Raw genomic sequence first — 15,160 nt, forward strand, 5'->3', positions numbered from 1 at the left:
ATGGACTTACAGATAACTCTGACCTGTTGATAGATAAGTATTTTCTTTTTTTAACGGCTCACTCAGTGGCGGATCTAGGGGCCAGGCCTCATCCCCGCTCAACGTTCCGAACGTTTTTTTTTTTTATTTACTTGGCATTTTCCCGAATACCACCGTGCCCCGGCTCGTGGTGTAAACATACAATAATCAACTAATTTCCTCTTATTAGAATTAGCTCTAAAAGGCGAGAAATTGCACCATTTTTCTGAGTAAATTTTCTAACTCCCCAAGACAGCCCTAGATCCGCCCCATACGCAAGAGGAAACATATCATACCTGTCCCATGATGACAATCTTCCAATCGGGGTCGGTGCTGCGTTCTGAGCGACGTCTTATTCCGATACAGCGCGGAAATTGAGCTATTTTGTAAAAATCAAAATTGAAAGGATTGTTTCGTCGTAGAGGATATCGGCGACCGTAGGCCTCTTTGGCTTTGCGTATTGCATCTCCTACGTTCATTCGAGGCAATAGAACGACCTCCCTGGAGTATTGTATCACCTCCCCTAGATCAGTTTTTTCTTGCACAGTTACTTGCACTCCTCTCTGAAAATGTAAGAAAACAGCGATTCGTTAGAACTATTGAATGATAAAAGCGAACTGCTTTAATCAGAATGTTCAATTAAAAAGATGAGTGGAAATGGTGGGGGGAAGATAAGACAGGAATGTAATGAAATACCAAAAACTTAGAGACGTAATAATATGGGAATGCGCCTCGATTCCGCGCGTGTTTACAATTTGAAATGTTACGACGACGTTTTGAAAGCACACGGGGTTTAGATTCCACTTGTTTCGAAACGACAAAACTTGCAAAAGTTATTTTGTAAACAAAACACCGGAGCTGGAGAGTTTCCTAATCTCGTATCTTTATTTGAATTACGGTGTACGCGTCAACACTTGAGTCGTGAAAGTCAGTCAGTCGTAATGCGGGGGAGGTTTAAACTATAGCTTGAAGTTAAAAGACAAAATTAAATCTTTTGCGTTTCCTGCTTTAATCCTTATCCCTCGGTGCCATTCAAACATTCACCTCACGTGTTTATGCATTTATCGGGTCAAGGTTTATTGACGCCGTAGAAACCGTTAAAACTTGTAGTTAGTTAACTATCTTATTGCAGATTTTAAAGGTATATTTATAGATGCATCAATGCTACTGCCAGCGACGGTTGCGACTTCTCCGAAAACGTGACTGGTTTCAGGTCCACCAGGCGCGGCTATGGCAAATTTCCGTGATAAGTGGCTTTATATTAAGATCACTTTCGCCGTGATCTAACAGCTTTCGGGTGATCACCCGACCGAATGAGTTCAACAGTGGAATGTTCCCTATGATTATTTTCGCACTGAAATGATTCTGTTGAAAAAAGTTGCGATTTTCCGGTATTCGGAGTATCTAGTCAAGAAAGCGATCCTACATAAAATGAGAGCGCGGGTTTTCGTTTTACAGTTGCGCTTCACTGTCATCAAACGAGGTTCTTTTCTGTTAGAATAGAAACAAACCCACACACGAATTTCCGGATGATTCTTTTTCATTTTTCTTGAAGGTTTGAAGACGTTTCGTCTGCATTCTAGCAGATGCACGATGATAAGCCGCATTCGAAACGTCAGGGAAAAAAATGCCATATTACTATTTCAGTGCGTGTTATTTCTATACCAGTAACACGATTCAATTTATTTTCTGAGCATAAACGCTTCTTGGAAAAAGGGAATTTTACGCTATGGACCTTTAAGTATCTGCTATACTACTCACAGGCGGCGCTGGTAGATTGCGGTGTGGTAATGACGTAGATGGCGGCGGACGTAGAATTTGTCGTCTGTTTTGGTCATGAGATCTATGCTGAAAAAGAACAACAAATCAATCAACTTCGTTGGTTTTCATCATCTTCTTTTCTAGGTCTTATAGGCGAAATTGGAAAATCCAGGAATACTTGAGAGACATATGACTAATATGCGATTGAGAAGTTCTTAGCAAAACCGCAAAGAACGAAGTCAACAGACACTCTTTAGGTATTTTTGAGGAAAAAGCTCTCGCTACGCTGTTATTTTGATTGGGAAAGCACTTAAAAAAGCCAATTGAGACTTGTCTCGGGGGCTCGCATTGTGTATTTCGTGGTAATAGCCCTTGAAAATCGGAAAATAGATTACACAGCCACACGATCGTCGAAGAGGTGGACTAAAAGGTGCAAATGAGATTTCAATTAACAAGTTTCCAAGTATCAAGGTCGGGTTCTCTTGGTGCTGATTCCTATATGAATAAGCATTATATATCTGAAATTTAAGAAACCTCCAATGAACAATTATCAGTTTATTTTTGAGATCTGAGAAACTTCATAGATGGGCATCGATATGCGAGGTATACGTGTGATCAGGATGGAAATTTTAAACACCGCTTTGAGGTTCGACTTTGCTCTATGGCGAGACAAATCGCAGAAATTGTCGAAATTGCCAAAAAAAACTCATCGTAATTAACTTGATGATATTCGTACTTTTCATGCCACCGTTATCGTGGTAAAAAGCACCAGGGATCAGAATGAAATGAAATCCACCGGGTAGACCGTGGTAATTTCGTTAGGCGTTGAGAAGTTTCCGTTGCAAAATTTATTATGTGAAATTAACCCAAAAAAAGTTATTCGTGAACATTAGCGATACCACTTTCTTTTTTGCTTTGGCGAAAGATTTTGATGCACAATTTCGATGTAAGTAAATTCCTACTTTTAAAACAGAATTTTGAATCAAGATCAGACACCACCCTATAATTGATCAGTTCATAGCGAAAACCTTGCAACCCAGCCCAACAAAACAACCGCTATCAAATAGATTTAAAAACCGCGAATAAGAACTTCCGTGGCCGAATTTTACGCAGAAGGATGAATGGGCCCATACACTTGAGAAATTTTCGGTCTACTTACTTTTATTGCGGCGAGATATCCTTCGTTAACTATATCATGGATTATATCTACGGATGTATCGTGTCGCAGTATGATTCTTTTTACTAGAACTTTCAAACTTTCCAAATCATCACCAACACCATCATTCGTATCGGGATGGCATCCGACGTGAAATCGTATATTTCTCGTATCCCTGGACGGTTCAAGTCTTTGCGACGTATCCATCGCTTCGTTGTTTTCCCTATCTAGTTCTTTTAACAATCGGCGAAATATGTTTAACGAAGTTGAACTAACTATTGATATTTGAAGTAATATATAAACTATAAACAAGGTCGTGTGAAAACCGCTGGAATACTTTCGTTGTCCCATCTCCTATGCCGATACCTTTCTCTATGTTCACTTCCAATGAAAATGCTCTATCATTTAAATCCTACATACATATGTATATATAGATATAGAATAGATGTATATATGACGACGACAGGTCCTTAAATGACGTCAGCAACCTGGACCACACGTTGAAGTAGTTCGTTTCGTTTCGTGAAGTTAACGTGTTAGAACAATGCGTTTCCCCTCACGAACACTCGGTAGGCGACCCGTCTTCCGCATCCAACTGATCTAATTACCGAGTCGTCACAGAAGCGACATTTGCCGGCATGGTTCTAGCGTTAAATGAACGAACGCGGTACCTGGTGATGCGGGGGCGTTAGGAGAACGGCGCCGATTTCTAACAGTTCATTCACGTTTCGTTAAAGGAGTTGAATGGAATTCCGGCAAATTACGGCGATTTTCAATTCTGATTACATGGAGTCAGTAGGACGTGCTGAAATATCTTCTAATACGATATAACGCTTTTTGGTTAATAGTGATGAAATAATGGGAAAATCCATTAAAAAGGTTGTTTGTAGTTATTTTGTTAAAAGCATCACCCTACGTGGGTGAACCGTGTAATTCACGTGAACCTTATATGCTAAAACAAAAAAGAACTTCATTTAATAATCTTTTTCGTATAACTCGTATGTACCGTGAAAAAGTAAGCGTTGAGCGATCACATGGCGATCTAAATGAAACTTGATTAACTTAATGTTTAAAAATCGCTGGTGGAACATTATATTATAAATCATATCACGTATCATGCTAGACAGCACAACAGACGACGATCTCTAGTGTGATATCGAAATTTCGTGTTTTTTACATCTTAGAAATTCTCGATTTCAAATTCTTTAAATTGTGCGTAGTCGGTTTTCATTATGCTAGGCAGATTCTATCATTACAAATACGACAGTGGATGTTTCCTATTGGTTAATGAATTGAGGATGGTTTTCCTGTGACGTTACGTGGCATAATTATTAATTGTAATTTGAAATGATCCCCTGCGGAATTAATCTACAAGCTTGTAATCTAATATTGTGAGTTGATATGATACCGGTCTGTCAACGTCATCTTTCCCGTCATTATATATGTATGTATAGAAACTTTTACGACAAGTGCATGATCATATAACAATATTCAGTACAAAGACGACGGATAACCGTATACAACAATAATGTTTAAATATTTTTTTCTATCTTAAAATAGGGATTGACCCTGTATTTGATCGATTTCGTTTTGATTTTCTGTTTTGGTGTCCCTTACAAACCCACCACACCTACCAGGAGCGAAACGGGTTTGATTTTGAAATCGGAAATCGAAGTACAGATATAGTTGTGTGATCAGCGGTCGAGTTTGATTACAGAGTTTTTTGTTTAAATCGAAGTACATAATTGGAAATTTCGGTACCGGTTCATTCAAACAATCTTCCAATCAGCCTGAACCGGCAAGCGACTGATTGGGGTTCATTTTGTTGGCTGCCTTATTTTATACATCGAGATTTTGAAAGTAACTATATTGCAAGGATTAAACATCATTTATCCATTTTTTTATTTTTTTGGGTCGTTTTCTGCGTGTAAATAGTCCGAAAGTTTATTGTAGTTTTTTTCCTCGGGTATGATATATTAGCACGGATGTCTTCTTTCCACTAGCAGTACTGGAAATGATAGGTTATATTGATAATATCTGTTGAGTTATAAATGAACAGACTATCTGTAAATACTTATGGTGAAGGGTGTCTATGTTACATGAATTACTTAAAAATCTTAAACATTAGGAAATATCAGTGTTACTGCGTACATTCCTCGGAATAAATCTTTCCCACTCATCCCTGTAAAAAGGGCAGGAATACGTGAAATTCGTCTTCTACACATCCATGTTGAATAACTGGCAAAGTCTCCCCAAAGTATCTCGTTGTATTGTACACTGCTTTCTAAGGATGGTATACCTTCTACGATACCACATTTTGATGATCAAGTTGAACCATTCATATTCGCGCCATCATACATGTGATTAAAAACCCTACCTTTTTGTCATCGATAGAAATGATGGTAGTCTAGTACCTAGCCGTCGTTCCACAAACAACTGGTGTTGTAGGGAACCGGTAACAACGACTGGTATTCAGACTAAAATGATGGCAGATATTCACATTCAAAAGGTGATACGGCAACAGTAAAACCCGCCTAACTCGACTGACTGACTGACTGACTGACTGACTGACTGACTGACTGACTGACTGACTGACTGACTGACTGACTGACTGACTGACTGACTGACTGACTGACTGACTGACTGACTGACTGACTGACTGACTCATCAGCAAAATTGGTCCGAGTAATGCGGAGTCCCGAGACAAGGACCGGAAATGAAGATAGGAATCAGAAATTTCGTCCGAGTTGCAGGGGCGGGTTTAGGGAAATTGGAAGGCTGGGATCCAGAAGAAAACAATCTTTAACGATCTTTGCAGGTTTTAACGATCTAGGTCTTGGCGAAAAGGGCGAACTCAGTCAGACCCCGAGATCACCCAATAAATTCGAGATTCCCGAGTTGGTCCATGTCTGAATAAGGGGAGGCGTATTTACGGGACTGGGTCCAGTTGACAACGTCACCCATAAATCACACGATACAGAAGTGCAATTGGGCCTTTTGTTATCATGACAATTTTTCAACCAAAAAATCCTTTTTGTTTTGCCCGTCCTGATTTTCAACCTAGTAACATTACTTGTAAGTTATATATATTCATCTTAATTTTCAGCGTCATGATTCGCAAAAAAAGTTGGTGTTTTTCATTTCTTCCATCATTTGAATTGAATTCATCACAATTTTCATCGATTTTCACTTTATTAATTTTTTCTGCAGTCCTTCCGAGGTTTTACGTGGAAATACCATAGAAAAATTTTTTCTCTATTTTTTTCCTGTTCCCTTCCATCCTTAAAGCGTCGATTATCTATTTTTTTCCCTTCACCCTCCCGTTTTTTTCTTGAAAAAGAATCCGTACTCCAGGCAACTATAAAAGAAGGCCTTATATTCCTTAGTATTTGCTAAATATAGACATCGTCTGCCAGCCTGACGTGAATGAAGGCGACTTTTTAAAAGGCCCTAAACTCGACTGAGAATCTTGGATTATGAAAACAAACGCATTAAATATAAATAATTCACTATCTACAATGAAAAACATTTATTCGTCTAAGCAAACGTTTGTTTTATATACACAACACAGAGAATAAATAACACAACTGTACGACATGACTGTACGACATGTTTTTAACAAGCAAAATGATCAGAACCGATTTTATTCGAACTGCTTCTCAAATTTATACGTCTAAAATTTCGAATGACACAGTTTTAGAATTTTCAATGTGACCTCATAAATGCGACTTGCTTTAGGCTCTAAACGGCTCGAATGATATCTTTCTAACTATGTTTAACGTCATATTTTCTACTTATTCGAATGAACGATGACTAAACATAAAACGGAAACAAAGCATAAGTAATAAGAATAAATACGTAGTGGGTTTTTAGAGTGTGGTTATTCTACCAATGCGTAGGTTTCTGTAATGCAGGAGACGTGCAATGAAACCAATTGATTTAAGTAACGTATTTCTAGGAGTTAAATACAAAAATTTGTTTTTAACAGATGATTAGTTTCCAACTACAGTTACTCGAAATCTTCGAACCCTAATAATAGTTGTTACAAGAATGATCCCTGGACGATATGAATAGTTTACACCTATATCCATTAATAGAACATACAATATTGAGAATGCAGTGAAATCTCGCCGAACTTCTCTTTGCCCAAGACGGATGTTAGGAATTTTTTCATGCCTAAATTCATTTTTGAGATAGTAAGTAGATCCCTCCGTTTCGGTACAATTGCTCAAATGGCGAATTCTTGAGAACGTTTCTTTCAAAATAACTTTCACTATTATTTCAAGATGCAGTCAATTTGGTGAAATACTCACAGTGCCAACGATACCCGAGAAAAGTACCCAAGTGGAATCTACTGTCAACAATGCCCGAGTAAAGTGAAGTCTACTGTCCACTATACTTAAATTCAATCGAACAATCATACAAGCAATAGAAAGAATTTACAGCATATAGAATTCAAACACAGAAATACATTCAAAAAAATAACAATTCACATGATTAGATATGGAATGATATTCGGCCGGCAGGAATCAATGTTTATGAGTATGCATCTAAATCTGCCGGCAGGAAAAGTTTTCATAGCCAAAATATTACACACTGTAAGCTAGAATGAATTGAAAATGATACGGAATATATTTTTTCTTTTGTCAGATTAGCGAAATAACTAGTAATCAGATTTGAAAGGATCGACGTATTAAAAATAGCGGAATCTACGAAGTAGTGAAATGAATAGTGGTAGTGTAGGGTCGGTAGACTGGTCGGATATCTCATTCGCGATCCCTACTCGCGTCTTCGATCGCGCCGCGATGTTGTCGATCTTGCCGGCGATGTCGATGGTTTTCCTCGCGGTTACGTCGGTCTCGTCGATCCTGCAGCGACCGATGATGATTCATCGGTCGCGTCTTTTCATCCCATTCGCTGCGGAACCGCGGTAGATCTTCTACAAGTAACGAAAAAATGGCGTCGTTGTCTTACATTGAATTCAACGCATATGAAGCCGGGGATTTTTTTCAGATCCAGATTTAAATTCATTGCTCCCGAATTTAATCAATCTTTTCGAGTACAAAAGTAAACAGTTTAGTCATACTGTTATAGATACTCCAGATTTTATAAAGTATACGCAATTCAATGTACACAATGATGGCTACATGAGGTTGCCTTCTGCCTTAGATATTTGGGTCTTGTGTTGTAAAAAGATTCATAAATTTTCTTAAATTTTGGAAAGTAACTAGTGGTTGCGGTACCTGTGCACCGTCTTATTAAACTATCGATATTCAAACTAAACTGTACTCAATATTCATCTATCTGTAATTTAGTGATCATGAATTTTTGTCCTGAGGATTAAGAAATTCAGTTCAGGGCGATACGTAAAGTATCAGACCAGACTAACTACCTGATATCTCTGATAGTAGCAGTTTTCACCAAAAATTAGTCATTTCATCTCAAGTTCAAAAGAACTGAACAATTTTCTGAGTATTTTATATTTTTGGGAGTAGTTGACCTCATAAAATGCGTAGGAACAAGTCTCAAATAATAGTTTTAGTCAGGTGTGAAGTATGTGCGTTCAAAGTCCGATCTTTTAACTCCCTGTACGCAATTTGAAGTATTACCTATTATAGCGAGAAGTGGGCAATTTCAGAATCCGATGGAAATCTAGGTAACGCATGAATAGCCCTTCGATTCTAAATAACGTACATTCTTTCGAGACTTACCTTCGTCGATGTTGATGTATTCCTGATTTTCATTTTCCGTACGAGCGTTCCTGTCTCTCGAACGTTCAACAACGTGGCCTCGGTCGCCGATGTGATGCCCGATTGCCATTTTATCGATTCCACGTCGTGAATCACGAACTGATCTCTGAGTTTCTTTAATCTAAAATAAACAATGAACAAAAACAAATTATGACTGGTAGAGACTGATAGTCCTATTGAACAAAACCCATAGTTGATGATTTTTCAATTCATTTTCTGACAGTTTCGACTTCATCATCGGAGAAACCAAAAAATGTTTTATCTAATCTAGTTTCATGTTTCATTTCCCCGATGATGACGTTTAGTCCTAACTTCCAGACTGTCAGAAAATAAATTGAAAGATCGTCGATTATCAATTTACAAATTTCCCGAATTTCCCATGGTTTTCCATTTTTTAACGCACACAAAATTCCCGTAGTAAATCAGATAAATTGTTTTGGTTCAGATTGTTACAATTCATTGAATTTTTTATGAATCACGTATCGATAAAGAAACATGTGGTCAATAACATATCCAAATTCCCTGAGTTTTCCGTGTTTTTTCTAGATTTTTCTGATTCCCCGAGTTTTCCGGGCAGCGGCTTCCCTGTCTAACATGATGTCCTGAATGATGCCAGGACAATATGAAATTGAAATAATGAATGTCTGAAGTGGTGGGTCGAGCCAGCAAATTCATCGATGTTTCCTGCACTCAGTGAATATTAAGCTTACCCCGCCAGGTGCTGTCCGCGTTGATGAAGTAGCCTGGTAAATTTGCGGTTGACCGTTTTGACCGGGAACGTTTGAATAGGACATCACAGTCGATTGTGTATAGCAATGCGAATTGGGATCATTTTGAACTTGATGCTACAAAAAGAAAACAAAAGTTTCATTTAATCATCAACCAATCTATGAACTGATTTGACTCTGGACTGGGTCTAGATGTGGGATGTTCCTTGAGGTTTTCACACTATAGTAGTCAAGTATCTAGCTATTTTCTGTTAACAAGGAGTATCAACTGGTATCCAGATAGTAACTAGTCAACTTATCATTGGTGGTAAGCTTTCACAATCGGATGGACTTATGATAACATCCGATTGTGAAACTAAACCACAGGCAAGTTTCTAACTGACCACTTATCATTGGTGAAAGCTTTTATGATCAGATTGGCTTTTAGAAATAGGCTTATCCAAGGTCCTATTAAGACCAAGGCCTATATCAGGTATGTGCTTACAAACCAAAACTGTCCGAGCTGGGCCACCTAATATCCTCTCAAGCAAAGTTGAAATAGGCATTAGTATTCTGACAACACACATGGTAGAAAATCAAAATAAAGAGGAAATTTACGAAACTTACAAATTGTCTCTGCATATTTCCCATCATGTTATTCATTTGACTGTGCATATTTCCAATCATACTGTCCATTTGACTGAACATATCGATCGGAGCTAACTGGCGACTGGCCGCGACACCGCGACGGACTTCTCCGTTGGTGATGGCGGCCGCTGGGTTTCGATCCATCGGGTTGAACGGTTGGAAGAAACTGTCATTAAACATCGACTGTACCCCTTGCATGTGTCGACGATGACCGCTGAAAACAGTTCACGAAAATGACTTTTAATATTTTATTAATATTATTAGTATCGCTCTTTTTTGAGCTCTCCTCTGTGCTGGTTGGATAAACTAATAATAGGTATATTTCCAGTCGATTTCTCTATAGACGAGCAATGTACTGCTAAGTCTAAATCAGGCAGTCCTGTCTTGAAGTTTCCACAATCAATAATGAAGAAATATAAATAACTGAGAATGCTTCAGGTACCCTTATATAGGCGCCCTTTATGATATTGATAATGATTTATGGAGTAATTTCAACTTGTTTCTGGACGGACTATTCTGGACGACACCCGTTTTTTGTGGGTATTTCTCGCATATTTATCACGTCCACGAATGTTCCAGAACCTACCTGAAAAATGGGTCATCGTCGAAAGGTGAGAAAAATCCTCTTCCGAGCATCTTATAATCGATTTTAGGGCTAAATTCAGAGAAAGGATTTTTGCAGCTGTCAAAATCTTTCGTGGCGTATGTTGACAAGGAAACTACGGACGACCTTGGATTGTTCTGGAACATTCTACGCTTCCGCTTCGCTCTATTCGAATCCCACAATTAACGCAATTCAATTCAAATCATTTTTTTTTTCTTCCTCAGTTTACAATACGATGCACACACCATATGTCGAAAGTATGCTCTTAATATCCCGTAACCTTAGCTTAAGCACGATGATAACCAATGGTACTTTGCATTCAATTACGATTTCTCAATTATCCGATTAGATTAAGAAAATTTACCATTCAAGAAATAAGAAACTAATGTGTACTATTATTTGGCCTGCTGAATGACTTTTCGCCCATGTATCATTTGCCTTCGCCTACAGGTTGTACATTTATCAAAATGATTAGATGAACGCATTAGAATAGGAGTCGGGTAAGTGCTTTAATATATCTTGATTCTTTCTAGATGCTTTTAATTCGTTATTTCTGTACATTTTGAATGCTATCTGGAAAGAAAAAATACACCGAATAGTGTGCCGCGTTCCCACTAGGAGTAGGGCAAGCAAAATAAAGGCCTTGTTTTACAAAAATTAAGTAACTTCGTTAATGAATCAATTTATAAAAAATGAATTCGTTTAGATTTTTGGATCTTTATTTCGATTTTAGATAAACATTATTAGTATGCCGAAAAAGAAAGGAATTCCCCGAAAAACTCTAGTAGCTGATGGCACAGACCAAGAGTCGTCGAAAATACCTACAGAAAATGTGCTTATTTCTTCGTCGGAATTAAAATTACCAGAAAAACGCAAGAGCCCGTCCTCGACATCATCTCCGCCCAGTTTTGCGAAAAAAACGAAACCGGCGGTCGAATCTACGGCTGCAGAGGCGAAACCGGAGCCGGGTAACCTGGGTTCGATAGAGTTCATAGCAACTCAACGCGGAGGCCGAAGTATCATCAAAGATGGATTTAAATTCCGACTTTCACTGGCAAAACCGAGTAGGATATACTGGAAATGCACGATACAAGGATGCAACGCTAGACTTACTACATCGGTTCCAGGAGACAAGTGAGTGTCGGCTGGCCCCAGTGTAAACGAGGGATTCATTTATTCATTCAACCTATCAATCAATCGCGCGGATTGGTGTCCCGTCCCGTTAGTCAGTAGAAAAAGCCTTTCTGTGGTTTAATTCACGATCGGATACATTTTTTCAAGCCCATCCGAGTATGAAAGCTTGCCACCAACGATTAGGTTTATAACTAGTGTCCCGTTCATTCATTCATTTATTCATTCATGCTCCACCACACTCGCATTCGCGAACATTTTTTGAGCGCGCGCGTCTGGGGGAAGAAAAAGAATCTAATTAATGATAATAATAGAAGAAATAATGTATATACACTTTTAAAAACGCTTAAAACGGGTTTCAGAATTTATGGGGTGTGCAGATACCAGCCTCCTGAAGGATTCAGGTGGCTTGGTCTGGACAACTGATGCCGGAAGGGTATTCCACTGAGCTTTTGTTGTATTCCAGATTATTGGCAATTAGTGGAATACATACGCACGTGGCAGAGGGCGCGAAAATCCAAGCGGAGAAATGCGTGAATCGAATGCGCCAACGAGTCGTTTCCGAAATGACTCCCATTTCAACTATATTCAAACAAGAAATCGAAGCGATCGCGAACGAAGAATTGGATCCAGAATCGGTGCAAGCTCACATTCCATCTCTAGCGGTTTTGGACTCGTCGCTCTATCGACGCCGTAAACTCGTCACCGGCGGAGGACTAACCATGGTTCCTAAAAATATGAACAAGTAATTGTCTATACCGTCAGCGGGGCGGATCTAGCCTTATAGTTCTGAGTCTTGCCCAGTCGCGGAAGGTCATCTATGTCATAGAAAGTTTTGAATATTTAGGGCTTTGAGCACATTCTATCCATCAATTCTATCCTTCTATGCATCAACAAAATATATGGAAGTTTATTATTTTCGAATACTTCTACAAACCTGAGCCCACTGCTCATTCTGTAGTAGCGCTAGGCTGGATCCGCCCCTCTGAGAGTGTATGATTTGCGATAGTGTAGAAAGGTTATTTCCTTCTATATTCAAACAATTATCAATTCGCCTGAAACATTTATCAGAGAATATCAACTTACGTGATATAGATCTCAGTAGTCGTTCAGAGTTGATTAAACCCACAGTCGATTACTTAATAACTTTCTAGTGTGACCGAGTTTATCCAAACTCTATCGTCAGAGAAACAAAAACAATATGTCATTTTTTGCTAATCATCAACATTCCCTTAAGCAGATTGTATATTTTCGTTATGTCATGGCAATCCTATCGTAGCGCATTCGTGAAGCATAAAAACGAAAGAACGATTTTAAATTTTTTGAACTGTGTTTTCAGGGACAAAACAACATTCGAGGCAGACGATGTCGAGGAATGGACAACAAATCTTTCGCAGAGAGAATTTGAAACTCCATCAGCAGACGTGAAAATAATCGACAAAAATGTAAAAGATTTGAACAGGCAGACGTTGGACGCTTTGAATGTCAAACATATCAAACTCCTGATCATTGATTTGAGGAAGGTGAGATGAATGAAAATGGTCCTTTTAACGATTTGATTCGATTACTCATATACAGTCAACCCCCGCTATGCCGCTCAAAACCTAGCGGTTGGCGGGGTCAGGGGGAGCACCTTCTTTTAAGTTAATTTTTTCTAAAACTAAATCAACCTTATTGGGTGTTTCAAAAATATAGATATAGTTGATGTTTTCTGGTGACTTTCCACCAGAAAAGCCCAGATAGCTCTAAAATTGCATCAAATTTAGAAAATTTTCTCAGGGAGACCCAGACCTCCTCCAGATTAGGAACTTCGCACTCGAGTGTGCCCTTATTTACCGAGATGTGCCCTCATTTTTCCTGCTCCCCTCCTTAGACCATAGATCCACCCCTGGGGATGGCGGTATATCGGGGGTTGACTGTAGTTGGAGTTCTCATGATTCCCGGAATTTCCACGAGGTCACCTTGATATAATACGGGTAATACAAGGATCTCTCATTTCCTCCTTGTACGATTATATTCCCTTATCGCAAAAATAAACTGTCGTTAGTTATGCAATTGCTTCATGGTGGAAACTGTATTGAATTTCGATGCCATCTCATCTTACACTCGCCATCGTTCGCGAGAAATACGAAATATGAGGATGAATAAAACCGCCCACTCCATCAATGAATTTTACATGTCGTGGTTTTGCCTCTAAATTTTTTTTTAATATACAGTAGACATCGCTCAAATGGGGTCCGATCAATTCGGGTGTTTGTTGAAATATTTTTGCGACACTACCGTGTATCTATGAAATATATTCAACTGGGGATAATCGCTCGTTGAATCTTTGATGTATCGAGACAAATGATAATTGTGATGAACGTGTTTAAAGCAAAAATATGAACTGGATTTTGGTCTTGTAGGATATAAATGTACAGTTAGCCAAGTGGGCGATCCAGCTCGTACAGGATTTCAACTCGCGCTCAGCGAAACTAATCAACGCCGAAAGCTGTCTGGTGATTTTACCAAGCAATGAAAGCCTGTCTTATATGGCCTACGTTTACGACATGTTGAAAGGCCTGTACACATTCACCGACTTGTGGTATTTCACAGATGACTCGAAGAAAGAAAAGATCAAATACGCTGGTATTCTTCGTTTTTATTCAATGTTCGGTTTTAAATCAGTAATCGGATTAAATGTAATTATCTGTAATGTTTTCTGCCTCTCGTTGCAAATCAGATGGAACCGTTCTAAATGCGGTAACGCCTGCGATATTCTGCCATCGGAACAGCAGGGATGACGTACGCCTGAAATTCAACAAATGTTACCGAAAGAACGTGTCGAATCACTGGAGCGTCAAACAAAGTCAGTCGTGGGCCGAGGTGCTGGTGGAAGTGATCAGTATGACCGTTTATCCAACTGAGTCAATTCTAGATATCTCTGGGTCTGGTAAGATCAAAACTTACGTCGGCCCGTAGCGCGGTTGGGTTCGTTCTTTCTATGGCTGGACGGGTGTGTGTCGGGGGTCCTCCCTATGAAAATTTGCTATATGGCCCGCGAGTGATTTCCGTTCTAGTGTAACGTTTCTGCTTGATATCAGGGTCTGCTATAGACCATCATTCCAGGATATATAACGAGTTTTCAAAAATATTCAAAAATTCAAATTGCCTATTTCTCAAAATTGAAGGAGTTTTAAAGGAGTATTGGGCATTTTGCCCAAATGAAATGAGTTTTATGCACCTTCAAAAGCATTGTTAAAAGCACTGTAGTTTTTTTTGCGGGAATTCGTTCGACCCCCCTCCCCCCCCCCCCCAAAAAAAAAAAACTGAAAGCTCGATTTACTTTTCCAGAATGCGTTTTACGAGCCGTGAAAAAGACTGGCAACAATCTGTTCACTGTCAA

General features: G+C 39.0%; 1 protein-coding gene across 1 annotated transcript; it reads right to left on the minus strand.

The window, feature by feature from the left end:
* Nucleotides 1-6,475: 6,475 nt before the first annotated feature.
* LOC141908236 (myeloid leukemia factor 1-like) lies at nt 6,476-10,778 on the minus strand. Its single transcript, XM_074798175.1, has 5 exons — nt 10,627-10,778; nt 10,020-10,254; nt 9,396-9,530; nt 8,647-8,806; nt 6,476-7,874 (listed from the first exon to the last, which is right to left on the minus strand). Exons 1-5 carry the CDS (start codon nt 10,674-10,676, stop codon nt 7,702-7,704), a joined length of 753 nt encoding a protein of 250 aa, XP_074654276.1. The 5' UTR covers nt 10,677-10,778; the 3' UTR covers nt 6,476-7,701.
* Between the last annotated feature and the right edge of the window lie 4,382 nt (nt 10,779-15,160).

This window comes from Tubulanus polymorphus, chromosome 7, assembly GCF_964204645.1.
Source record: "Tubulanus polymorphus chromosome 7, tnTubPoly1.2, whole genome shotgun sequence".
Classification (NCBI taxonomy): Eukaryota; Metazoa; Nemertea; class Palaeonemertea; order Tubulaniformes; family Tubulanidae; genus Tubulanus; species Tubulanus polymorphus.

Coding starts and splice junctions, on each gene's coding strand:
- LOC141908236 (XM_074798175.1), bottom strand. CDS start 10,676: ATGCTCGGAAGAGGATTTTTCTCACCTTTCGACGATGACCCATTTTTC. Junction 10,255..10,626: donor GACGATGACCCATTTTTCAG/GTAGGTTCTGGA, acceptor AACTGTTTTCAG/CGGTCATCGTCGACACATGC. Junction 8,807..9,395: donor CGCGGACAGCACCTGGCGGG/GTAAGCTTAATA, acceptor TGTTTATTTTAG/ATTAAAGAAACTCAGAGATC.